The 25,947-nt window shown below is 51.1% G+C and overlaps 2 protein-coding genes and 1 pseudogene across 3 annotated transcripts; all 3 read left to right on the plus strand.

The window, feature by feature from the left end:
• Nucleotides 1-290: 290 nt before the first annotated feature.
• On the plus strand, nucleotides 291-3,980 carry LOC307194389 (retinol dehydrogenase 16-like; annotated as a pseudogene). The gene is made up of 4 exons: nucleotides 291-603; nucleotides 2,794-3,049; nucleotides 3,498-3,502; nucleotides 3,909-3,980. The product of its transcript is annotated as a retinol dehydrogenase 16-like (transcript).
• A 6,353-nt stretch (nucleotides 3,981-10,333) lies between these two features.
• Nucleotides 10,334-14,842, plus strand: LOC307194761 (retinol dehydrogenase 16-like; the record flags this gene model as incomplete). Its single annotated transcript, XM_079938082.1, has 4 exons — nucleotides 10,334-10,646; nucleotides 12,713-12,971; nucleotides 13,827-13,990; nucleotides 14,545-14,842. 4 exons carry the CDS (start codon nucleotides 10,334-10,336, stop codon nucleotides 14,760-14,762), a joined length of 954 nt encoding a protein of 317 aa, XP_079794208.1. The 3' UTR covers nucleotides 14,763-14,842.
• Nucleotides 14,843-18,371: 3,529 nt separating this feature from the next.
• On the plus strand, nucleotides 18,372-22,881 carry LOC307194856 (retinol dehydrogenase 16-like; the record flags this gene model as incomplete). Its single annotated transcript, XM_079938226.1, has 4 exons — nucleotides 18,372-18,684; nucleotides 20,751-21,009; nucleotides 21,865-22,028; nucleotides 22,584-22,881. The coding sequence occupies 4 exons, from the start codon at nucleotides 18,372-18,374 to the stop codon at nucleotides 22,799-22,801; spliced, it is 954 nt and encodes a 317-aa protein (XP_079794352.1). The 3' UTR covers nucleotides 22,802-22,881.
• Between the last annotated feature and the right edge of the window lie 3,066 nt (nucleotides 22,882-25,947).

Below are 25,947 nucleotides of genomic sequence, written 5' to 3' on the forward strand. Positions count from 1 at the left end.
CAGGAAAAGGTGGCTGGGAAAAGTATTCTCATCCTCAAGGCGTTGTTTTGGAAATGCAATGATGTCTATTAGAAATGAATTAAGTGTACTAAAAATAAACATGCAAATTGAGGCCAGAATCAATAATAGTCACTAAAGAGGGTGAACAGGAAAATCCTGAGGACTCCATGCCAGAGAGCCTGGAGGCTGGTTGGCCAACCAACATTGTGTGTGTTCTAAGTCCTCCTGTCTCAACACTAGCCAGACTCGAGTTTCACCCCAGCCTGCCTGTGTCTGTCCCCTGCAAAGCCATGTGGCTGTACCTGGCGGTCCTCGTGGGCCTGTACTACCTCCTGCGCTGGTACCGGGAGAGGCAGGTGGTGAGCCTCCTCCAGGACAAGTTCGTCTTCATCACGGGCTGTGACTCGGGCTTCGGGAACCCACTGGCCAGGCAGCTGGACCTGCGAGGCTTGAGGGTCCTGGATGCATGTCTGATGGTGCAGGGGGCGGAGCAGCTGAAGGGCCAGACGTCAGACAGGCTGGAGACGGTGATCCTGGACGTCGCCAAGACTGAGAGCATCACTACAGCCACCAAGTGGGTAAAGGAACATGCGAGGGACAGAGGTACCACCCATATTTCTCAATCTGATTCCTCTCTGTGAAGTGGAGACCCCATGACAGCTGCCTGGGAAGATTCCCAAGGTGTTTTCCAGGACTTGAAGTCCTCCCTGTGTTCTTCTCCTCATCCAGCTTACCAGCCAAGCCTCTTCCATCCCACACCCACCTCTCAACCTTGAGGCTCTGCAGCCTGGGGGAGAGTTTTCCCTGATGAGAATGTGTCCTTGCAGACTTTCTGTCTGGTGTCCCCTCCACTGTCAGCAGGAGGTCTGGGTTTCTTGATGCTGAGTGACCAGGGGGATCAGGGTGCAGATTCTGGAGGACGGGTGGAGATGGGCACTCTGGCTGGAAGGCTGCATGGGGGGCTGGGGGGCGGCGCTGGAGCTGAGCTGAGTTCTCAGTACTTGGTCATGTTCTTGCTGGTGACCCCTAGTCATCCAACTTGTGTTTAAATGTCACGCATTTTTCAGATGTCGACACTGAGCTGTCAGGACTTGTCTAAGGAAGGTCAGAAAACTACTGTGGGGTCACCTTCTCTTTTCTTTTTGTTTTTTTGTTTTTGTTTACTACAGTTCTGTCTTTTTTTTATTGGTGAGGGAAAGAACATTAATTTCTTTTATCTTAGTATAAATATATAACATGATCATTGTGGAAACGAAAAAATACAGGGATGAAAACCAAACTCACCCAAAATCTCACCACCCAGAGATAAGTACTGATAATATTTTGACATACATGGTATTATATTTTGCATATAGTGGTATCTTGATACTTATTAAAAGAAGTTAATAAATTTTACAATATAATAGAAAAATTTCAAAGACATAATTTTTAATAATGGAATATTATATCCTTTAGAATAACATTACTTACTAAGGCAGTACATCATGATATAATATGTAATGGTTTCCTAGATTTTATTCATTGTGTTGAACGTAAATGACGTCTTGATAAAATTTATTTGCCAAATTTTCTAGTCTATAACCATGCATATTTTTGTTTGTTTGGTTGGTTTTTTGGTTTGTTTGTTTTTGCCTTAAGAAAATTCTTTTTACAATTTTTAAAGGTTACATTCCATTTGCAGTTATTACAAAATATTGGCTACATATCTCATGTTGTACAATAATATAACCCTGTATGTTGATTGGGTCTTTGGTGTCAAATATGGTGAGAGAATATACATTCCTACAAGGGCAGACTTGGTACAGAGCAGGGGAGGGACTAACTCTGTGTATTAATAATTCCAACACCCTGCACCCAACTCCCCTGACCCTGCTTTTCTGCTCTGAGTTCTGTTAGTTGGTTAAGTCTTTAAATTCTTGGTACATGTCTCTGAGTCTTGCGGAGAGGTTTCCAAGAAGCTGGGTGACCTGTGAATAGAGGGGCTTAGGGCCAGAGTGGCCTCCTTGGGTGGGAGGAGAGGGTGGGTTTTTCTGGGACAAAGTGTAAATTCCGATTTGGGGGAGGGTGGTTAATAGTGGCAGCCCTGCCTTCCCCTGAAAGCCTACCCCATGGAATTCCCCAGATTCCTGCTGGAACATTGCTCAGTATCGATGCGGGTATTTCAAAGCCAGGCCCTAGAGGTCAATACCAGGCCTGTCAACACATTCTCCCAAACCTGGGATTTCAGGTCTGTTCTACCCAGCCAATCTCTACCCAGATATTACTCATCTTTTTGTTTTTGTCTTTTATCCATTGTCTTTTAATCCTCTCTTCCCCTCCCTTCCTCATGGTCTATCTGTGTGTCTCTCTTTCTTTCATACTAGCTGTTGGGCACTCAGTCCTGCAGCTGTCAGAACATCTGAAAATATAGGTGAATATTGATAACGTCTGCAAGGACAACATGGACTGTGAAAACCCAAAACTTCACCCTCCGAGTTCCAGACTATGGACCCACTAGATTTCTTCAGCCTCAGTCCCTGCCTTCATCCAATCTGGGGTGCTTGCCCCTTGTCACCAGGCAGTGGGCTGGGCGTGAAGACTGAGTCAGGAGGGTGGTGCACCTTCTGTCCTCCAACCGCTTACAGTGTTTGGTCTCCTCAAACCCGCAGGCAGCATGTTGGTCTCTGTTCCAGCTGTTCCCCCTGCAGCCTCTCTCCTAAAGTCCTCACTGGGTGGAAGGTGACTTGGAACCACAGCTGGGTCCTCACTTATGGGCCCAGCACAGCGTTGCCCTCTCGCCCTCACAGTTCCCAGGAGTCTGGGGCCTGGTGAATAAAGCCGACATCTCCATGCCCACTGCATCCAATGAGTGGCTGACCAAACAGAACTTCATGAAGATACTGGACGTGAACCTGTTGGGGGTGATCGAGGTGACCCTGAGTCTGCTGCCCCTAGTGCGGAAGGCGAGGGGCCGTGACGTCAATATCTCCAGTGTTGGGCCGGGTGTCTCTCTTTGGTGGGAGCTTCTCCATGTCCAAGTACAGTGCTGAGGCCTTCTCAGACCCCCTCAGTTATTGGCCTGGGATGGGTGCACTTCCTCTGTCCTGCTGCTTCTGTGTTCTGGGGAAGTCTTTTACAGGGGTTTCCTATTACCAGAGAATTAGAGGCCCTTCCAGGTCCCTCTCTCCTGCTCTGTGTAGATCTTTCACTGGGAAGCACCCTTTTATCTTTTGGGTGTCCGGGTGGGTGCGAAGCCTAAGGAGTTTGATTCAACATATTCCTGCCTTGCATGAGGGTCCACAGTCACCAAGTGTCGGAGGCAGAATTGGACCTGATATTATTTGTCTGTGCAGCCCTTGCATGTGCTCAACTGCTGCGGTATTTAGGTTCTGGGATCTCTGTGGGGAGTGTACCCCATGAAGCCATTTATCCAGGGAGCCACTTAATCATATCTGTGGGAGAGACTCCACGGGCTGCAGGGGGAGGGTGCTTTTAATTGTGTGGAGCTGTGTCCACAGGCAAGGTGACGTTCCTTAGAGGAACGATGTCCAGGGGGCTACCCGGGTGGAAGAGGGGAGAGAAGGGACTGAGGAGTATGGGAAAGGTAAATTGTGCCTAGTTTGGTGTTTGATTAGAGGTGAGGGGAAGAAGAGGAGATAGCAGTTAAGTGGTACCTTGCCTCATAATTGGTAGGATTTAGTGCTACGAATTATAAGTTTGTAAAATATTTGGAAATATATTCAAATTTTACACAGAAGTAATACCATCATCATAACATTTCTTCTCCTGGATTCTATACTTTACAACTCTCCAGAGGTTTCCAGTTACCCAGCACAGTTTAATTTGGTGACTTTGTTTTTTGGTGCATTTTTGTGTTTTGTTTTGCAAGACCTCTGAAGTCCTTGCCCCTCTCCCTGTCTCCCTTGCAGGAGAGAGCTCTCTACTTCGGGGTGAAAATAATTATGATCAAGCCTGGTCAAGATCGCTATGTCCAGTCCTGAGGTGCTTTCTTGAAGTTTCCCTGCTGCATAGGATGGGGCCATCCCAGAGGTCAAGGTACTCTATGGGGAGACATTCCTGGCCTTAGATGAGTGAGCTGTGGACCTTGGGGAGTGAAGCAAACTCTTGTCTGGAAGCCTGGGTCCATCATTAGCACCTCTTCCAGTCTCAGGTCCATCCTCGGGGCTCTGACTCACCCACACAATGGGAACAAGAGCTCCATCCCCACGGTCTCGTGTGGTCAACTTGTAACATAAGGAAAGTATCCAGGCTTGGTAGACCTGGGGACCAGTGTCTCATCGGAACCCCGTGTTATCTGGAGAGAAAACTGAAGCCAAAAATGGAAGATACCCGTACTCATGGCAAGTTGATTTTCAGATGCGTCTATTTCTAGTGTTTGTAGAGACCTTCAGTTTCTGCGGTGCACACACTCTCAGGTACAGAGCAAGAGGGGCTTTAGTCTGGAGTGTGACCCTGGGGTAAGAGGTGGCACACACTGCTTGAATGATTTGTAACATGATTTGGCGGGACCAAGAATTTTTTAGAAACTTCTTCCTGAAGTTGATCTAAAAGTGGGAGGGCTGGGAAGTGAGGATATATTTGTATGGCGTCTCCTTCTGGATAGTCATGAAGTCAATTGAAATACTGAAGCCAAGATGATCTGAGAACATCTCCTCATGTGGGACTGCATGGATCATGCCCTGACGCCTGCCACCCCCAGATCCAATACTCACCTGGCTATGATGGCATGGACATCTCTCTCCCCATGAGCTACTTGCCCACCTTCCTGATTGACTCCATGATCTACTGGAGATCCCCAAGGCCTGCTAAGGCCCTGAAACCATCAACTTGAAAAAAAAAACGCACAATGTAAGAGCTGCGAGTTGAGTTGATTTAATGTCTTCCTGAGTACTATGGCCCAGGGTAGAGTCTCTCAGATACCTCTGAGGACCTGCCCCGAAGAGGCAGAAGGAGAAACCAGCAACTATGTGATTTTGGTTGAGGGGTTGTGCAATCAGGCATACATCTAGGTAGAAGGTTACTCCTAGTCGCAAGGAACAGATAACTCAGTTAATGATTTTAGTGCTTTCTGAAGTACGGAAAGATGCAAGATTCCAGGGTAATAAAGAATTTCTCCAGAAATATTTCTATGTAAGGGCCTGTTTGCTATTTTCCCAGAGCAGAGTTCCTCGTCCTGATCTTTGTTCTGAATTCCTTTCAAGGTATATTGTAGGTCAGCAATGTAGTGACTAATGACTTAATCCTTGTAGAACTGGATGATGAGTGACGTGCCTTGTTTTTTATAACCAAAGACTGGGGTGCATGATAGGGGGGAGTTGGAGACTCTGTGGGGAGGGGATGCATCAGAGGGAGGGAAATAAAGTGGAGAGAGGGGTTCTCATGTCACCGGGGACACCCATCCCACCTCAGTCCCCACCTTCTCCTTAGGCTTCTCTTGGGACATTACTTAGGATTCTGGGGATATTAGGAAGAAAGGAACAAGTTTTGTGTCTGAGGAACAGGGGTCAATAGCTCACGTCTGTGTCCTGTTCCTTGAGTGGCCGCTCAGTGCCTCATGTTCCACATGCAGCTGTGAAAAATCCACCCTTTGGGGAGGGTGTGAGCAGCTGGCAGGGTCTTGGCCCCCCACCCTCTGCCCCTGTCCACCTCTTCTGGGTGTGCCTTGGCCCTGGCCAGTCTCCCCCTCCCATGGGATAAAAGTGGTCTGGGGGAGGTAAAGGTCCCTCCCCTCCAAAGACACCTGTAGACAGGGGTGTGTGTGGAGGGTGACCACCAGCCTGACACAGCAGCCTAGGTGCCAACTCAGCAGACCTTGGCTGGAAAGGGCTGTCCTCAGCAGGGGTCCTGACAGAGGACACAGAAACCAATTTTTGTTTTGTCTTGAAACCATGCATTTCCATTGATTATATTTTCCTGAAAATAAAAGATGAAAAGTTTACGCAGGCCCAGTGATTGGGACCGATGCCTTGGGCAGCAGTGGGTGTGTGCCTACGAGAGGAAGAGTCAGGTGACCTCACAGAGGAGAAGGGGTGAGTGGGGTGACCTGAGGAGGGATTTGAAGAGGGAAGTGAGGTCATCCCTTCATCCACAGAAGTGAGGGGCTAATGTGTCTTTCTGGGGCTTATCAAGTGACCTGGGTTCCTAGGGTTAGACACAGGATGGACAAACAAGGAGAGGTGTCTAAGGGACAGGCAGGGCCCAGACCCTTCCCTGGGGACACCTAGTCTCTCTCTCACCAGAAACCTCTCTCTGTGGTCCTCCCTCTGTCCCCTCCTTTAGAGTCACCACCGTCCATCCTCTGCCAACCTCCGGGTCCCCTGGTCCAGATCCCCTCCCCCGACCCTCCAGTGGAGGAGAGTGGGGGTCACTTCTGGACCCCGGTCTTATGTTTTCTGCTAATCTTTACTGAGCACTTACTGTGTGCAGGACAGGAATTCCCTTGATGTCCCAGTGCTTCCTGAGACCCCGACTCTTTATGTGTCCACTCTTCTCATGATGGTCTGAGTATGGACTCAGTGGAGAAGGCATCTGTTCAAAGTCATACAGATTTCTGGGCTGAGTACAAATTGGAGTGGGAGGGACCTCTCCAAGTGTCAACTAGAAAACCTGAACTTTTTTCTCCTTTTGTTCAAAGTCGAGGGTATGGAGTCTTCAGGGGAACCTTATGTTGTAGAACAGTATCACCATTTTTTTTTTTTTTTTTTTTTTTTTTTGCTGTACGCGGGCCTCTCACTGTTGTGGCCTCTCCCGCTGCGGAGCACAGGCTCCGGACACACGGGCTCAGCGGCCATGGCTCACGGGCCCAGCCGCTCCGCAACATGTGGGATCTTCCCGGGCCGGGGCACGAACCCATGTCCCCTGCATCAGCAGGCGGACTCTCAACCTCTGCGCCACCAGGGAAGCCCAGTATCACCATTTTTGAGCAGAGAGTGAGTTCAAAAGTTGCAGGGCCACTGAAACTCAAGACTGTGGTGAGCGCTTGGTGTCAGACAGGGGACTGCTGAAGAGACAAAGATGGCTAGGAGTTTCCTCAAGGATCTCTGAGTACTTCAAGGCTGTCATGTCAGCCCCTCAAGGTCTATCATGTCTACCTCTTACATACAAAGCTAGAGCTTCATACTTGATCTGAAGACCCCAGATTTTCATATTTTTATTTATACACACACAGAGAGAAACACACAGAGCCAGATTCCAAACAAACTGAAATCAAATAAAGCATCATTGATTCACTTTACGCCTTGGAGGTATGTGTTCAGGAGGTTTGGACTCACCTCCAGGAATCCTCTCCAGAACGTCAGAGAACTTGTGAGATTACAACCCCTGGCCCTGGGCTTCCCTGGTGGCGCAGTGGTTGAGAGTCCGCCTGCCGATGCAGGGGACACGGGTTCGTGCCCCGGTCCGGGAAGATCCCACATGCCGCGGAGCGGCTGGGCCCGTGAGCCATGGCCGCTGAGCCTGCGCGTCTGGAGCCTGTGCTCCACAACGGGAGAGGCCACAACAGTGAGAGGCCCGCATACTGCAAAAAAAAAAAAAAAAACCACACACACAAAAAACAAAACCCTGGCCCTCCTTGCTGGTCCTACACGGGGGTGGGGAGGCAAGGGTTACACTGAGGTGGGTTCCATGGCCCACAATGTGGACTGTGACTCAAGGGCCCCAATTCAGACAAGATGGAACAACAAATGCATTGAAAAAGAAGTGCAATGCACACCAGCCCATGTCCTCAGCCTAGGCCCTCAGCAGAACCCCATTTCTCCTCATTCCAGGCTGCCTTCCTTGGAGAGGGAGCCAGGTCTTGTCTGATGGACCTGTGCAGGGGCTGGAACCCATGCCATGAGGATCCAGGGGAGTGCCACAAGGAAGCTGCTGTCACTCTTTCCCTGGGCTGTCCTGGCCCTTTGTGAGTCGCATAGGGTCAGTGACTCCCCGCCTGCAACCCTCATCCCCTCTGAGCACCAGATCTTCAACACCTGAAGGCCCTGGTCTGTTTCTACATTTTTGGGTCTCCACTCCAGACGGCGGAACTGCGTACGTGTAGAGATGGAAACAAGCTTGCACAGTTAGCCCTTACTCTCTACCCCTTCCAGCTCCCCCAGTTGTTACCTACACCTCCCCCTGTTCAGAGGACTTGTCCTGGGTGGAGAAGAGGGAGTGGGTGGGAGATGGCCTTACGCTTGACAGTGGTCCCCACTGAGATGCTGTTGGGCTACGCCGGGGGGTGTGTGCGTCAGCTCCAGCTCACATGAGGGTCACAGGTGTTGTCCTGGAATCTGGCCCAACTGCCCTTCCCAGGACATAAGGTGCAGAGATCTTTGTCAGTGAGTCTCCCTGACAGCGTAGCCTCTGAAGGATTTCTTCTTCTGGCCCCTGCAGCTCCCAGGTGAGTGAGTGTCACCCCAGGCTCCTTTCTCTTACTGCTCTCTCCTGACCTTTCTGTGGTTGTTCCCACCTGGAATGTAGTCTGAAACAGCTGAGACCCCTGCGAGCAGTCATATTACTTTCAGGATTCACAAAAGGGAAGCAGATGGCATGAGGGCTGGGACATGTCTTCTGCATGGCCCCTTGGGAGTTTATGGTTGAAGGAATTCGTGGTCACTGAGGAAAAAACCCTCTTGTTTCTTCCAAGTAAAGAAACCACGACCTTCTCCCTTAGCAAGGTTTCTATTTGCCTAGGATTTGCATGTCGCCCCAGGCCCCTGAGAGTTTCCAGGGCACCATCCTTCATCCTTGCCTTCTTCGTCCTCACCCTTTGGGAAGCCCACGTAGGAGGGTCCTGGTGGTCACGCAGGAAGCAGGCACAGGCTGGTTTCTGCAAGACGAGCCTTTCTATTACTGCTGCCAACTCCCACCTGAGGGACAAACACTTTCAGGACTACAGTCAGCTCCCTGCACTTGACAGTTACCACTAAAGGCTGAATCTGTGCCCCTGTCTGTCTTTGTTGGCTGCTGGGGTGGGTTCCAGGGGCATTTGAGCCTCTGTTTGCTTGGGGAAGCCTCTCCTTCCCTCCCAGTGCCTCTCGTATTTCCTTACTTACCAGTCGGAGCTGTAGTAAATGTGGACGGTCAGGGGATGCCCAGCGCACTGAACCAGGCTCCTTCTGTCCCTGCCCCACTCACCAGCTCTGTACCCCTGATGGGTCCACCCCCGTTACTGAATGAAAGTCCCTGCATGCACAGCTGTTCTGGGGTCCAGCCTCTGGTCCTTTCTTTAATCTCCTGAGGGGGCAGCTCCCTCCTCTTCTCCATCATCACCCTGATACAACTGACCTGATTCTTTCCAATTATTGGGCTTTACGGCCCACGCTGCCTGGGGGGAGGTTCGCACAGCCCATCCCATGATCCCCGTTCAAGTCAGTCTTTTCTCAGTGTCGGAATGGTCTGGATTCGGGGTGTGGTGCCGGGCAGGGCAGGGCCTCACTCAGCACAGGAGGGGCAGAGGGCAATGTAGCCGGGCACCCAGGGCTGTGGGCAGGGCATCTTCACAGAGTGAAAGGGGAACAACTGTTAGACCAGTTTTGTGTGAGTCCTTCCAACAACTGGCCCGGCATCTGGGAGACGTCTCACCATTGCGTGTGTCGCCCCCATTCCCTTCTTGTCCCCTCTCCTTGCCTCTGAGATCAGACACCCCTGCTGTTCTCCTGAACACCTTTCTGGCCCAGGGAACCTCTTCATCAGGAGACACCTTATTCTCGTTTGCCTTCCCCTTCTAATCCTAGAGAGGCTGAGAGAGACTTAGTCTTTCAGGAGTGAATTCTGGGAGCTGAGCCAGAGGAGGAGACCAGGCTCAGAGGCTAAGCCAGCTGCCCAAGGTCACACAGCTGGTTGGCAGCAGAGCTGGGTTTTGAAGCCACTTGTGTCTTGATTCCACGTGTATTCCCCTTGTAAGAATCTCCAGTAGGTAAGGGAGACCCCGGTCCCAGGCTGAGTAGGAAAAAGGGAAGAAGATAGTTGTGAACCATGAAACCTGGGATATAAGAGTTACAACGTTTGGGGGTGGGGTGGAGAGGGGAGAGGTGGGTAGAGGGAAACAGGGAGGAGTGGGTGCACCAGGAAGAGGTGGCTGGAAAAGCACTGTCATCCTTAAGAAGTTGTGTTGGAAACGCAATGACATGTATTAGAAATGCTGTGAGCGCACCAAATAGCATGCATTTGGGGTTAGAATCAATAATACTCAGCAAAGAGGGTGAACAGGAAAATCGTGAGGACTCCACGCCAGAGAGCCTGGAGGCTGGTTGGCCAACCAACATTGTGTACGTTCTTAAGTCCTCCTGTCTCAACACTAGCCAGACTCGAGTTTCACCCCAGTCTGCCTGTGTCTGTCCCCTGCAAAGCCATGTGGCTGTACCTGGCGGTCCTCGTGGGCCTGTACTACCTCCTGCGCTGGTACCGGGAGAGGCAGGTGGTGAGCCTCCTCCAGGACAAGTTCGTCTTCATCACGGGCTGTGACTCGGGCTTCGGGAACCTGCTGGCCAGGCAGCTGGACCTGCGAGGCTTGAGGGTGCTGGCTACGTGTCTGACGGAGCAGGGGGCCGAGCAGCTGAACGGCCAGACATCAGACAGGTTGGAGACGGTGATCCTGGACGTCACCAAGACTGAGAGCATCGCTGCGGCCGCCGAGTGGGTGAAGGAGCGTGTCGGGGACAGAGGTACCACCCAGATTTCTTTTTTCTGTTTATTTCTTCTCTCTGTGTGAAGGGGAGACCCCTTGACAGCTGCCTGGGGAGATTCCCAAGGTGTTTTCCAGGACTTGAAGTCCTCCCTGTGTTCTCCTCATCCAGCTTACCAGCAAAGCCTCTTCCATCCCACCTCCACCTCCCAACCTTGAGGCTCTGCAGTTTGGGGGAGAGTTTTCCCTGATGAGAGTGCGTCCTTGCAGACTTTCTGTCTGGTGTCCCCTCCTCCCTCAGCAGGAGGTCTGGGTTCCTTGATGCTGAGTGACCAGGGTGATTGGGGTGCACTTTTTGGAGGACGGGTGGAGATGGGCACTCTGGCTGGAAGGCTGCATGGGGGGCTGGGGGGCAGCGCTGGAGCTGGGCTGTGTTCTCAGCACTTGATCATGTTCTTCCTGGTGATCCGTAGTCATCCTACTTGGGTTTAAATGTCACCAATTTTCAGATGACAACATTGAGCTGTTAGGACTTGTCTAAGGAAGGTCAGAAAACTACTTAAGTGTTACTTTTTCTCTCTCTCTGTTTTCTGTTTTTCTTTTCCTTCTTTGTTTGTTTTTTTTAATTACTACAGTTGTGCCTTTGTTTTGCAGGGGAAGGAGAGAACTTGTATTTCTTTCATCTAAGTATAATTTAAAACATGATCATTGTGGCAACTCAGAAAAGTACAGGGATTAAAACCAAACTCTCTCAAAATCTCACCACCCAGAGATAAGTACTGATAATGTTTTGACATACATGGTATTATATTTTGCACATATTAGTATCATTTTCTTTCCACTAAAGAAAGATGTACTGATTTACAACGTAATAAAACTTTCTTCCAAAAATTAGTAAATTATGACTGAGAATATACTACCCTTTAGAATAGCATTACTTACTAAAAAGTACCTCATGGTATGATACATAATTATTTCCTACCTTTTATTCATCATATTCAACATAAATGATATCTTGGCAAACTTCTTTCTACCCAGTTCCCTACACTATAACCGCATATGTTGATTGTGCCTTTGGTGACAGTGGTTGGAGAAGATTCTTCCTACAAGGCACACGTGTTACTGAGTAGGGGAGGAACTCAACTCTCTGAGTGGATACTTCTGGCAGCCCTATCCCATCCCTCAATAGCCTGCTCCTGCCACCCTGAGGCCTATGGTTACCAAGTCTTTAAAACCTTGGGATTGTGTCTTTGATACTTGCAGAGAGGTCTCCGTTAAGTTGGGTGAAATTGCACCAAGGAGATGTGGCTAGAGTGGACTCCTGTGTGGGTGGCAGGAGAAGATGGAATTTTCTGGGGTAGGGGGTGAACTCTGTGTTCTGGGGGTGATGGGTAAACAGAGGCAGCCCTTCCTCCCCCTGAAAGCCTACCCCCATGGAATTCCCCAGATTCCTGCAGGAACATTGCTCGGTGTTTTAAGGCCAGGCCCTAGAGGTCAATACCAGGCCTGTCAACATGTTTCCCCAAACCTGGGATTTCAGGTCTGTTTTACCCAGCCAGTCTCCACCCAGATATTACTCATCCTTTTTTGCCTTTTATCCACTGTCTCTTTTAATCCTCTCTTCCCCTCCCTTCCTTATTGTCTCTCTATATTTCCCTCTCTTTCCCTCATACTAGCTGTTGGGCACTCAGTCCTGCAGCTGTCAGAAAATCTGAAAATGTAGGTGAATATTGATAACGTCTGCAAGGACAACATGGACTGTGAAAACACAAAACTTCACCCTCCGAGTTCCAGACTATGGACCCACTAGATTTCCTCAGCCTCAGTCCCTGCCTTCATCCAATCTGGGGTGCTTGCCCCTTGTCACCAGGCAGTGGGCTGGGCGTGAAGACTGAGTCAGGAGGGTGGCGCACCTTCTGTCCTCCAACCGCTTACAGGATCTGGTCTCCCCAAACCCGCAGGCAGCATGTTGGTCTCTGTTCCAGCCGTTCCCCCTGCAGCCTCTCTCCTAAAGTCCTCACTGGGTGGAAGGTGACTTGGAACCTCTGCTGGGTCCTCACTCACGGGCCCAGCATGGTGTTGCCCTCTCGCCCTCACTGTTCCCAGGACTCTGGGGCCTGGTGAATAATGCCGGCATTTGCACTCCCATGGCACCCAATGAGTGGCTGACCAAACAGGACTTCGTAAAGATGCTCGACGTGAACCTGTTGGGGATGATCGAGGTGACCCTGAGTCTGCTGCCCCTAGTGCGGAAGGCGAGGGGCCGTGTGGTCAACGTCTCCAGCGTCATGGGCCGCGTGTCCCTCTTTGGTGGGGGCTACTGCATGTCCAAGTACGGTGTGGAGGCCTTCTCAGACTCCCTCAGGTAATGGCCTGGGATGGAGGCCCTTCCTCTGTCCTCCTGCTTTATGCTTCTGGGGGTGCCTTCTACAGGGGTTTTCTTTCTTTAGAGACCTAATGGCCCTTCCTTCTAGATCCCTCTCTCTTGCTCTGTGTAGGTCTTTCACTGGGAAGCACCCTTTTATCTTTTGGGTGTCCAGGTGGGTGTGAGGCCTAATATGATTCAACATATTCCTGCCTTGCGTGAGGGTCCACAGTCACCAAAGTGTCGGAGGCAGAATTGGACTTGATATGATTTGTCTGTGCAGCCCTTCCATGTGCTCAGCTGCTGCGGTATTTAGGTTTTGGGAGCCCTGTGGGGAGTGTACCCCATGAAGCCATTAATCCAGGGAGCCACTTAATCAAATCAGTGTGGAGACTCCACGGGCTGCAGGGAGAAGGTGGCTCTGATGTGCGGGATCTGATACCGTGGGCAGAGAGATGCTCCCTAGAGGACAGGTGGCCAGGGGGTTAGCAGAGTAGGAGAGGGGAGAGAGGGGACTGGGGAGTATGGGAAAGATAAAACGTGCAAAGTGTGGTGATTGATTGGAGGTGAGAGGAATAGGAGGAGATAACATTTAAAGGATGCCTTGTAGCACAACTGGTAGGATTTAGAGCTGATAGGCGCAGGTATGTAAAGTAATTGGAAAAATATTCCCACTCTATACAGAAGCAATACCATCATCCTGAGTTTTCTCCCCCTGGCTTCTGTACCTCACAACTTCTGAGAAATTCCAGCGTATCCTACCCCGATCCTATGTTGGTGTCTTACTGTTCTTTCATGTTTTGTTTTGCAAGAGGACCTCTGAAGTCCTTGCCCCTCGGCCTGTCTCCCTTGCAGGAGGGAGCTCTCCTACTTCGGAGTGAAGGTGGCGATGATTGAGCCTGGTTACTTCATGACCAATATGACCAGCCCTGAGGTGTTTAATGGAAGCCTCCAGGCATCATGGGATCAGGCCAGCCCAGAGATCAAGGAACTCTATGGAGAGAAGTTCGTGGCTGACTGTGAGTGAGACCTTGGGGAGAGAAGCAAACCCTTGTCTGGTAGCCTGGGTCCATCATTAGCACCTCCTCCAGTCTCAGGTCCATCCTCCAGGCTCTGAGTCCCCCACATAGTGGGGACATGAACTCCATCCCCAGGGTCCTGTGTGGTCAATTGGTGACCCAAGGAAGGGATTCAGGCTTGATAGACCTGGGGACCAGTTTCTCTTCCGAAACTCTTTTAATTTGGGAAGGAAAATGAAGCCAGAGAGGGAAGACACCCGTGGAATCACGGTAAGCTGGTGTTAGAACCAGCTTTTTTCAGGTGCCTCAATTTCTAGTGTTTGCAAAGACCTCCAGTTTATGTAGTGCACATATTCCCAGGAATAGATCCAGAGGGGGCTTGGTGTGGATAGAGATCCTGGGGTAAGTGTTAGGACACACTCCAATGAAATCCATGGATTTGATTTGGAGTATGATTTTGGAAGAGAAAGGACTTTTTAGAAACTGTCATGTTGATCTGAAAGTGGGAACATTGGGAAATGAGAATATTTTGGATGGTGTCTCCTTCTGGACAGTCATGAAGACATCTAATTTATTGAAGCCATCATGGTCCGGGAATCTGTCCTTGATGACCAACTGCATGGAGCATGCCCTGACCTCCTGCCACCCCCGCACCCGGTACTCCGCTGGCTGGGACGCCAAGTTCTTCTACCTCCCCGTGAGCTACATGCCCACCTTCCTGGTGGATCTCATGATGTACTGGGGTGCCCCACGGCCTGCTAAGGCCCTGTAACCCAAGACTGGGGTGCATGGTGGGGGCAGTTGGGGACAGTGTGGGGAGGGGATGCATCAGGGAGAGGGAAATAGAGTGGCGAAAGGGGTTCTCATGTCACCGGGGACACCCATCCCACCTCAGTCCCCAGGCTTCTCTTGGGACATTACTTAGTTCTCTGGGGATATTAGGAAGAAAGGAACAAGTCTTATGGCCGAGGAACAGGGCTCATTATCTCACATCTGTGTCCTGTTCCTTGAGTGGCCTCTCAGTGCCTTATCACCCACATGCAGCTGTGAAAAACCCTCGCTTTGGGGAGGGTGTGAGCAGCTGGGAGTTTTCAGTCCCCCCTGCTCTGCCTCTGTCCACCTGTTGATGTATCTTTCCCATGTCCAGTCTCCCTCTCCCCCAGGATAGAAATAGACAGGGGAGATAAAGGCCCCTCTTGCCTGAGGGTATGTGTTGACAGTGGAGGGTAACCACCAGCCTGACTCACGAGCCTAGGTGCCAACTCAGTAGACCTTGGCTGGAATGCGATCCTGTCGGAGAACAAACAAACGGGGTTTTGATCTATCTTGGAAACAAGAATTTCCATTGATTATTTTTGCCTTAAAATTATGGTTGAAAAGTTCACCTGCTTGAGCTTCATGCTTAATCTGAAGACTCCTGTTTTTCAAATTATTATTTATACACGTAAACACTCACATACACACACAGACACCGAGCCAGTCACACCAAACAAACTGAAATCAAATAAAGTATCATTGATTCACTTTATGCCTTGGGGGTATGTGTTCAGGAGGTTTAGACTCAGCCCCAGGAATCCTCTCCAGAATGTCAGAGAGCTTGTGAGATTACAACCCCTGGTCCTCCTTGCTGGTCTTACAGGGGGGTGCAGGGCTGCACTGAGTTGGGTTCCATGGCCCACAGTGTGGACTGTGACACAAGGACCCCTATTTAGACAAGGCGGAGCAACAAAAGCGCTGAAAAAAGAAGTGCAATGCACACCATCCCACGTCCTTACCCTAGACCTTCCGTAGATCCCTATTCCTCCTCCTTCCAGGCTGCCTTTCTTAGGGAGGGAACCAGGTCTGGTCTGATGGACGTGTGAAGGGGCTGGAACCCATGCCATGAGGGTCCATGCGGCTGTCACAAGGAAGTTTCCCTAATCCTCCCCTTGGCTGTCCCGGTGGTTTTTGACAAAGGATCAGTGATTCCCCACTGAAAATCTCATCTCCTCCAAGTATCAGATATTCAGCGCCGGAGGCGGGATTTGTCTCTCCATTTTGGGAGCTCACTCCAGAAGGGGGACTGCATACCTGTAGGGCTGGAAAAGAGCTTGCACAATTAGCCCTCACTCCTGGCACCTTCTAGCCCCCTTTGGTTACCTACGCCTCTCCCCACTTCAGGGGACCCAACCTGAGATGAGAAGAGGGGATGGTGTGGGACACCCTGTCTTTGACAGTGGTCCTACTGAGACTGGGCAGAGAGACACCTGGTGGTGGCAGGCCCTGCTCCAGCACAAGCAGGCTCACAGGTGCGGCCTCAGAATCTGGGCCAGCTGCAACTCCCTGGACCATAGATGCAGAGATCTTGGTCAGTGAGTCTCCCTGACAGGGTCGCCTCTGAAAGATTTCTTCTTCTGGCCCCCGCAGCTCCCAGGTGAGTGAGTGTCACCCCAGGCTCCTTTCTCTTACTGCTCTCTCCTGACCTTCCTGTGGTTGTTCCCACCTGGAATGTAGTCTGAAACAGCTGAGACTCCCGCGAGCAGTCATATTACTTTCAGGGTTCACAAGAGGGAAGCAAATGGCCTGAGGGCTGGGACGTGTCTGCTGCATGGCCCCTTGGGAGTTTATGGTTGAAGGAATTCGTGGTCACTGAGAAAAAAAAATCTCCTGTTTCTTCCAAGTAAAGAAACCAAACCTTCTCCCATAGCAGGGTTTTTGTTTGTCTAGGATTTGCATGCCGCCCCGGCTTCTTGACACCGTTTCCACACAGTTTCCAGGGCACCATCCTTCATCCTTGCCTTCTTCGTCCTCACCCTTTGGGAAGCCCACGTAGGAGGGTCCTGGTGGTCACGCAGGAAGCAGGCACAGGCTGGTTTCTGCAAGACGAGCCTTTCTATTACTGCTGCCAACTCCCACCTGAGGGACAAACACTTTCAGGACTACAGTCAGCACCCTGCACTTGACAGTTACCACTAAAGGCTGAATCTGTGCCCCTGTCTGTCTTTGTTGGCTGCTGGGGTGGGTTCCAGGGGCATTTGAGCCTCTGTTTGCTTGGGGAAGCCTCTCCTTCCCTCCCAGTGCCTCTCGTATTTCCTTACTTACCAGTCAGAGCTGTAGTAAATGTGGACGGTCAGGGGATGCCCAGTGCACTGAACCAGGCTCCTTCTGTCCCTGCCCCACTCACCAGCTCTGTGCCCCTGATGGGTCCACCCCCGTTACTGAATGTGAAAGTCCCTGCATGCACAGCTGTTCTGGGGTCCAACCTCTGATCCTTTCTTTAATCTCCTGAGGGGGCAGCTCCCTCCTCTTCTCCATCATCACCCTGATACAACTGACCTGATTCTTTCCAATTATTGGGCTTTACAGCCCACGCTGCCTGGGGGGAGGTTCGCACAGCCCATCCCATGATCCCCGTTCAAGTCAGTCTTTTCTCAGTGTCTGAATGATCTGGATTCGGGGTGTGGTGCCAGGCAGGGCAGGGCCTCACTCAGCACAGGAGGGGCAGAGGGCAATGTAGCCGGGCACCCAGGGCTGTGGGCAGGGCATCTTCACAGAGTGAAAGGGGAACAACTGTTAGACCAGCTTTGTGTGAGTCCTTCCAACAACTGGCCCGGCATCTGGGAGACGTCTCACCATTGCGAGTGTCGCCCCCATTCCCTTCTTGTCCCCTCTCCTTGCCTCTGAGATCAGACACCCCTGCTGTTCTCCTGAACACCTTTCTGGCCCAGGGAACCTCTTCATCAGGAGACACCTTATTCTCGTTTGCCTTCCCCTTCTAATCCTAGAGAGGCTGAGAGGGACTTAGTCTTTCAGGAGTGAATTCTGGGAGCTGAGCCAGAGGAGGAGACCAGGCTCAGAGGCTAAGCCAGCTGCCCAAGGTCACACAGCTGGTTGGCAGCAGAGCTGGGTTTTGAAGCCACTTGTGTCTTGATTCCACGTGTATTCCCCTTGTAAGAATCTCCAGTAGGTAAGGGAGACCCCGGTCCCAGGCTGAGCAGGAAAAAGGGAAGAAGATAGTTGTGAACCATGAAACCTGGGATATAAGAGTTACAACGTTTGGGGGTGGGGTGGAGAGGGGAGAGGTGGGTAGAGGGAAACAGGGAGGAGTGGGTACATCAGGAAGAGGTGGCTGGAAAAGCACTGTCATCCTTAAGAAGTTGTGTTGGAAACGCAATGACATGTATTAGAAATGCTGTGAGCGCACCAAATAGCATGCATTTGGGGTTAGAATCAATAATACTCAGCAAAGAGGGTGAACAGGAAAATCGTGAGGACTCCACGCCAGAGAGCCTGGAGGCTGGTTGGCCAACCAACATTGTGTACGTTCTTAAGTCCTCCTGTCTCAACACTAGCCAGACTCGAGTTTCACCCCAGTCTGCCTGTGTCTGTCCCCTGCAAAGCCATGTGGCTGTACCTGGCGGTCCTCGTGGGCCTGTACTACCTCCTGCGCTGGTACCGGGAGAGGCAGGTGGTGAGCCTCCTCCAGGACAAGTTCGTCTTCATCACGGGCTGTGACTCGGGCTTCGGGAACCTGCTGGCCAGGCAGCTGGACCTGCGAGGCTTGAGGGTGCTGGCTACGTGTCTGACGGAGCAGGGGGCCGAGCAGCTGAACGGCCAGACATCAGACAGGTTGGAGACGGTGATCCTGGACGTCACCAAGACTGAGAGCATCGCTGCGGCCGCCGAGTGGGTGAAGGAGCGTGTCGGGGACAGAGGTACCACCCAGATTTCTTTTTTCTGTTTATTTCTTCTCTCTGTGTGAAGGGGAGACCCACTGACAGCTGCCTGGGGAGATTCCCAAGGTGTTTTCCAGGACTTGAAGTCCTCCCTGTGTTCTCCTCATCCAGCTTACCAGCAAAGCCTCTTCCATCCCACCTCCACCTCCCAACCTTGAGGCTCTGCAGTTTGGGGGAGAGTTTTCCCTGATGAGAATGCATCCTTGCAGACTTCCTGTCTGGTGTCCCCTCCTCCCTCAGCAGGAGGTCTGGGTTCCTTGATGCTGAGTGACCAGGGTGATTGGGGTGCACTTTTTGGAGGACGGATGGAGATGGGCACTCTGGCTGGAAGGCTGCATGGGGGGCTGGGGGGCAGCGCTGGAGCTGGGCTGTGTTCTCAGCACTTGATCATGTTCTTCCTGGTGACCTGTAGTCATCCTACTTGGGTTTAAATGTCACCAATTTTCATATGACAACATTGAGCTGTTAGGACTTGTCTAAGGAAGGTCAGAAAACTACTTAAGTGTTACTTTTTCTCTCTCTCTGTTTTCTGTTTTTCTTTTCCTTCTTTGTTTGTTTTTTTTAATTACTACAGTTGTGCCTTTGTTTTGCAGGGGAAGGAGAGAACTTGTATTTCTTTCATCTAAGTATAATTTAAAACATGATCATTGTGGCAACTCAGAAAAGTGCAGGGATTAAAACCAAACTCTCTCAAAATCTCACCACCCAGAGATAAGTACTGATAATGTTTTGACATACATGGTATTATATTTTGCACATATTAGTATCATTTTCTTTCCACTAAAGAAAGATGTACTGATTTACAACGTAATAAAACTTTCTTCCAAAAATTAGTAAATTATGACTGAGAATATACTACCCTTTAGAATAGCATTACTTACTAAAAAGTACCTCATGGTATGATACATAATTATTTCCTACCTTTTATTCATCATATTCAACATAAATGATATCTTGGCAAACTTCTTTCTACCCAGTTCCCTACACTATAACCGCATATGTTGATTGTGCCTTTGGTGACAATGGTTGGAGAAGATTCTTCCTACAAGGCACACGTGTTACTGAGTAGGGGAGGAGCTCAACTCTCTGAGTGGATACTTCTGGCAGCCCTATCCCATCCCTCAATAGCCTGCTCCTGCCACCCTGAGGCCTATGGTTACCAAGTCTTTAAAACCTTGGGATTGTGTCTTTGATACTTGCAGAGAGGTCTCCGTTAAGTTGGGTGAAATTGCACCAAGGAGATGTGGCTAGAGTGGACTCCTGTGTGGGTGGCAGGAGAAGATGGAATTTTCTGGGGTAGGGGGTGAACTCTGTGTTCTGGGGATGATGGGTAAACAGAGGCAGCCCTTCCTCCCCCTGAAAGCCTACCCCCATGGAATTCCCCAGATTCCTGCAGGAACATTGCTCGGTGTTTTAAGGCCAGGCCCTAGAGGTCAATACCAGGCCTGTCAACATGTTTCCCCAAACCTGGGATTTCAGGTCTGTTTTACCCAGCCAGTCTCCACCCAGATATTACTCATCCTTTTTTGCCTTTTATCCACTGTCTCTTTTAATCCTCTCTTCCCCTCCCTTCCTTATTGTCTCTCTATATTTCCCTCTCTTTCCCTCATACTAGCTGTTGGGCACTCAGTCCTGCAGCTGTCAGAAAATCTGAAAATGTAGGTGAATATTGATAATGTCTGCAAGGACAACATGGACTGTGAAAACACAAAACTTCACCCTCCGAGTTCCAGACTATGGACCCACTAGATTTCCTCAGCCTCAGTCCCTGCCTTCATCCAATCTGGGGTGCTTGCCCCTTGTCACCAGGCAGTGGGCTGGGCGTGAAGACTGAGTCAGGAGGGTGGCGCACCTTCTGTCCTCCAACCGCTTACAGGATCTGGTCTCCCCAAACCCGCAGGCAGCATGTTGGTCTCTGTTCCAGCCGTTCCCCCTGCAGCCTCTCTCCTAAAGTCCTCACTGGGTGGAAGGTGACTTGGAACCTCTGCTGGGTCCTCACTCACGGGCCCAGCATGGTGTTGCCCTCTCGCCCTCACTGTTCCCAGGACTCTGGGGCCTGGTGAATAATGCCGGCATTTGCACTCCCATGGCACCCAATGAGTGGCTGACCAAACAGGACTTCGTAAAGATGCTCGACGTGAACCTGTTGGGGATGATCGAGGTGACCCTGAGTCTGCTGCCCCTAGTGCGGAAGGCGAGGGGCCGTGTGGTCAACGTCTCCAGCGTCATGGGCCGCGTGTCCCTCTTTGGTGGGGGCTACTGCATGTCCAAGTACGGCGTGGAGGCCTTCTCAGACTCCCTCAGGTAATGGCCTGGGATGGAGGCCCTTCCTCTGTCCTCCTGCTTTATGCTTCTGGGGGTGCCTTCTACAGGGGTTTTCTTTCTTTAGAGACCTAATGGCCCTTCCTTCTAGATCCCTCTCTCTTGCTCTGTGTAGGTCTTTCACTGGGAAGCACCCTTTTATCTTTTGGGTGTCCAGGTGGATGTGAGGCCTAATATGATTCAACATATTCCTGCCTTGCGTGAGGGTCCACAGTCACCAAAGTGTCGGAGGCAGAATTGGACTTGATATGATTTGTCTGTGCAGCCCTTCCATGTGCTCAGCTGCTGCGGTATTTAGGTTTTGGGAGCCCTGTGGGGAGTGTACCCCATGAAGCCATTAATCCAGGGAGCCACTTAATCAAATCAGTGTGGAGATTCCACGGGCTGCAGGGAGAAGGTGGCTCTGATGTGCGGGATCTGATACCGTGGGCAGAGAGATGCTCCCTAGAGGACAGGTGGCCAGGGGGTTAGCAGAGTAGGAGAGGGGAGAGAGGGGACTGGGGAGTATGGGAAAGATAAAACGTGCAAAGTGTGGTGATTGATTGGAGGTGAGAGGAATAGGAGGAGATAACATTTAAAGGATGCCTTGTAGCACAACTGGTAGGATTTAGAGCTGATAGGCGCAGGTATGTAAAGTAATTGGAAAAATATTCCCACTCTATACAGAAGCAATACCATCATCCTGAGTTTTCTCCCCCTGGCTTCTGTACCTCACAACCTCTGAGAAATTCCAGCGTATCCTACCCCGATCCTATGTTGGTGTCTTACTGTTCTTTCATGTTTTGTTTTGCAAGAGGACCTCTGAAGTCCTTGCCCCTCGGCCTGTCTCCCTTGCAGGAGGGAGCTCTCCTACTTCGGAGTGAAGGTGGCGATGATTGAGCCTGGTTACTTCATGACCAATATGACCAGCCCTGAGGTGTTTAATGGAAGCCTCCAGGCATCATGGGATCAGGCCAGCCCAGAGATCAAGGAACTCTATGGAGAGAAGTTCGTGGCTGACTGTGAGTGAGACCTTGGGGAGAGAAGCAAACCCTTGTCTGGTAGCCTGGGTCCATCATTAGCACCTCCTCCAGTCTCAGGTCCATCCTCCAGGCTCTGAGTCCCCCCACATAGTGGGGACATGAACTCCATCCCCAGGGTCCTGTGTGGTCAACTGGTGACCCAAGGAAGGGATTCAGGCTTGATAGACCTGGGGACCAGTTTCTCTTCCGAAACTCTTTTAATTTGGGAAGGAAACTGAAGCCAGAGAGGGAAGACACCCGTGGAATCACGGTAAGCTGGTGTTAGAACCAGCTTTTTTCAGGTGCCTCAATTTCTAGTGTTTGCAAAGACCTCCAGTTTATGTAGTGCACATATTCCCAGGAATAGATCCAGAGGGGGCTTGGTGTGGATAGAGATCCTGGGGTAAGTGTTAGGACACACTCCAATGAAATCCATGGATTTGATTTGGAGTATGATTTTGGAAGAGAAAGGACTTTTTAGAAACTGTCATGTTGATCTGAAAGTGGGAACATTGGGAAATGAGAATATTTTGGATGGTGTCTCCTTCTGGACAGTCATGAAGACATCTAATTTATTGAAGCCATCATGGTCCGGGAATCTGTCCTTGATGACCAACTGCATGGAGCATGCCCTGACCTCCTGCCACCCCCGCACCCGGTACTCCGCTGGCTGGGACGCCAAGTTCTTCTACCTCCCCGTGAGCTACATGCCCACCTTCCTGGTGGATCTCATGATGTACTGGGGTGCCCCACGGCCTGCTAAGGCCCTGTAACCCAAGACTGGGGTGCATGGTGGGGGCAGTTGGGGACAGTGTGGGGAGGGGATGCATCAGGGAGAGGGAAATAGAGTGGCGAAAGGGGTTCTCATGTCACCGGGGACACCCATCCCAGCTCAGTCCCCAGGCTTCTCTTGGGACATTACTTAGTTCTCTGGGGATATTAGGAAGAAAGGAACAAGTCTTATGGCCGAGGAACAGGGCTCATTATCTCACATCTGTGTCCTGTTCCTTGAGTGGCCTCTCAGTGCCTTATGACCCACATGCAGCTGTGAAAAACCCTCGCTTTGGGGAGGGTGTGAGCAGCTGGGAGTTTTCAGTCCCCCCTGCTCTGCCTCTGTCCACCTGTTGATGTATCTTTCCCATGTCCAGTCTCCCTCTCCCCCAGGATAGAAATGGACAGGGGAGATAAAGGCCCCTCTTGCCTGAGGGTATGTGTTGACAGTGGAGGGTAACCACCAGCCTGACTCACGAGCCTAGGTGCCAACTCAGTAGACCTTGGCTGGAATGCGATCCTGTCGGAGAACAAACAAACCGGGTTTTGATCTATCTTGGAAACAAGAATTTCCATTGATTATTTTTTCCTTAAAATTATAGTTGAAAAGTTCACCTGCTTGAGCTTCATGCTTAATCTGAAGACTCCTGTTTTTCAAATTATTATTTATACACGTAAACACTCACATACACACACAGACACCGAGCCAGTCACACCAAACAAACTGAAATCAAATAAAGTATCATTGATTCACTTTATGCCTTGGGGGTATGTGTTCAGGAGGTTTGGACTCAGCCCCAGGAATCCTCTCCAGAATGTCAGAGAGCTTGTGAGATTGCAAAGCCCTGGTCCTCCTTGCTGGTCTTACAGGGGGGTGCAGGGCTGCACTGAGTTGGGTTCCATGGCCCACAGTGTGGACTGTGACACAAGGACCCCTATTTAGACAAGGCGGAGCAACAAAAGCGCTGAAAAAAGAAGTGCAATGCACACCATCCCACGTCCTTACCCTAGACCTTCCGTAGATCCCTATTCCTCCTCCTTCCAGGCTGCCTTTCTTAGGGAGGGAACCAGGTCTGGTCTGATGGACGTGTGAAGGGGCTGGAACCCATGCCATGAGGGTCCATGCGGCTGTCACAAGGAAGTTTCCCTAATCCTCCCCTTGGCTGTCCCGGTGGTTTTTGACAAAGGATCAGTGATTCCCCACTGAAAATCTCATCTCCTCCAAGTATCAGATATTCAGCGCCGGAGGCGGGATTTGTCTCTCCATTTTGGGAGCTCACTCCAGAAGGGGGACTGCATACCTGTAGGGCTGGAAAAGAGCTTGCACAATTAGCCCTCACTCCTGGCACCTTCTAGCCCCCTTTGGTTACCTACGCCTCTCCCCACTTCAGGGGACCCAACCTGAGATGAGAAGAGGGGATGGCGTGGGACACCCTGTCTTTGACAGTGGTCCTACTGAGACTGGGCAGAGAGACACCTGGTGGTGGCAGGCCCTGCTCCAGCACAAGCAGGCTCACAGGTGCGGCCTCAGAATCTGGGCCAGCTGCAACTCCCTGGACCGTAGATGCAGAGATCTTGGTCAGTGAGTCTCCCTGACAGGGTCGCCTCTGAAAGATTTCTTCTTCTGGCCCCCGCAGCTCCCAGGTGAGTGAGTGTCACCCCAGGCTCCTTTCTCTTACTGCTCTCTCCTGACCTTCCTGTGGTTGTTCCCACCTGGAATGTAGTCTGAAACAGCTGAGACTCCCGCGAGCAGTCATATTACTTTCAGGGTTCACAAGAGGGAAGCAAATGGCCTGAGGGCTGGGACGTGTCTGCTGCATGGCCCCTTGGGAGTTTATGGTTGAAGGAATTCGTGGTCACTGAGAAAAAAAAATCTCCTGTTTCTTCCAAGTAAAGAAACCAAACCTTCTCCCATAGCAGGGTTTTTGTTTGTCTAGGATTTGCATGCCGCCCCGGCTTCTTGACACCGTTTCCACACAGTTTCCAGGGCACCATCCTTCATCCTTGCCTTCTTCGTCCTCACCCTTTGGGAAGCCCACGTAGGAGGGTCCTGGTGGTCACGCAGGAAGCAGGCACAGGCTGGTTTCTGCAAGACGAGCCTTTCTATTACTGCTGCCAACTCCCACCTGAGGGACAAACACTTTCAGGACTACAGTCAGCACCCTGCACTTGACAGTTACCACTAAAGGCTGAATCTGTGCCCCTGTCTGTCTTTGTTGGCTGCTGGGGTGGGTTCCAGGGGCATTTGAGCCTCTGTTTGCTTGGGGAAGCCTCTCCTTCCCTCCCAGTGCCTCTCGTATTTCCTTACTTACCAGTCAGAGCTGTAGTAAATGTGGACGGTCAGGGGATGCCCAGTGCACTGAACCAGGCTCCTTCTGTCCCTGCCCCACTCACCAGCTCTGTGCCCCTGATGGGTCCACCCCCGTTACTGAATGTGAAAGTCCCTGCATGCACAGCTGTTCTGGGGTCCAGCCTCTGATCCTTTCTTTAATCTCCTGAGGGGGCAGCTCCCTCCTCTTCTCCATCATCACCCTGAAACAACTGACCTGATTCTTTCCAATTATTGGGCTTTACGGCCCACGCTGCCTGGGGGGAGGTTCGCACAGCCCATCCCATGATCCCCGTTCAAGTCAGTCTTTTCTCAGTGTCTGAATGGTCTGGATTCGGGGTGTGGTGCCGGGCAGGGCAGGGCCTCACTCAGCACAGGAGGGGCAGAGGGCAATGTAGCCGGGCACCCAGGGCTGTGGGCAGGGCATCTTCACAGAGTGAAAGGGGAACAACTGTTAGACCAGCTTTGTGTGAGTTCTTCCAACAACTGGCCCGGCATCTGGGAGACGTCTCACCATTGCGTGTGTCGCCCCCATTCCCTTCTTGTCCCCTCTCCTTGCCTCTGAGATCAGACACCCCTGCTGTTCTCCTGAACACCTTTCTGGCCCAGGGAACCTCTTCATCAGGAGACACCTTATTCTCGTTTGCCTTCCCCTTCTAATCCTAGAGAGGCTGAGAGGGACTTAGTCTTTCAGGAGTGAATTCTGGGAGCTGAGCCAGAGGAGGAGACCAGGCTCAGAGGCTAAGCCAGCTGCCCAAGGTCACACAGCTGGTTGGCAGCAGAGCTGGGTTTTGAAGCCACTTGTGTCTTGATTCCACG

Source organism: Stenella coeruleoalba (assembly GCF_951394435.1).
Source record: "Stenella coeruleoalba genome assembly, chromosome: 11".
Taxonomy (NCBI): Eukaryota; Metazoa; Chordata; class Mammalia; order Artiodactyla; family Delphinidae; genus Stenella; species Stenella coeruleoalba.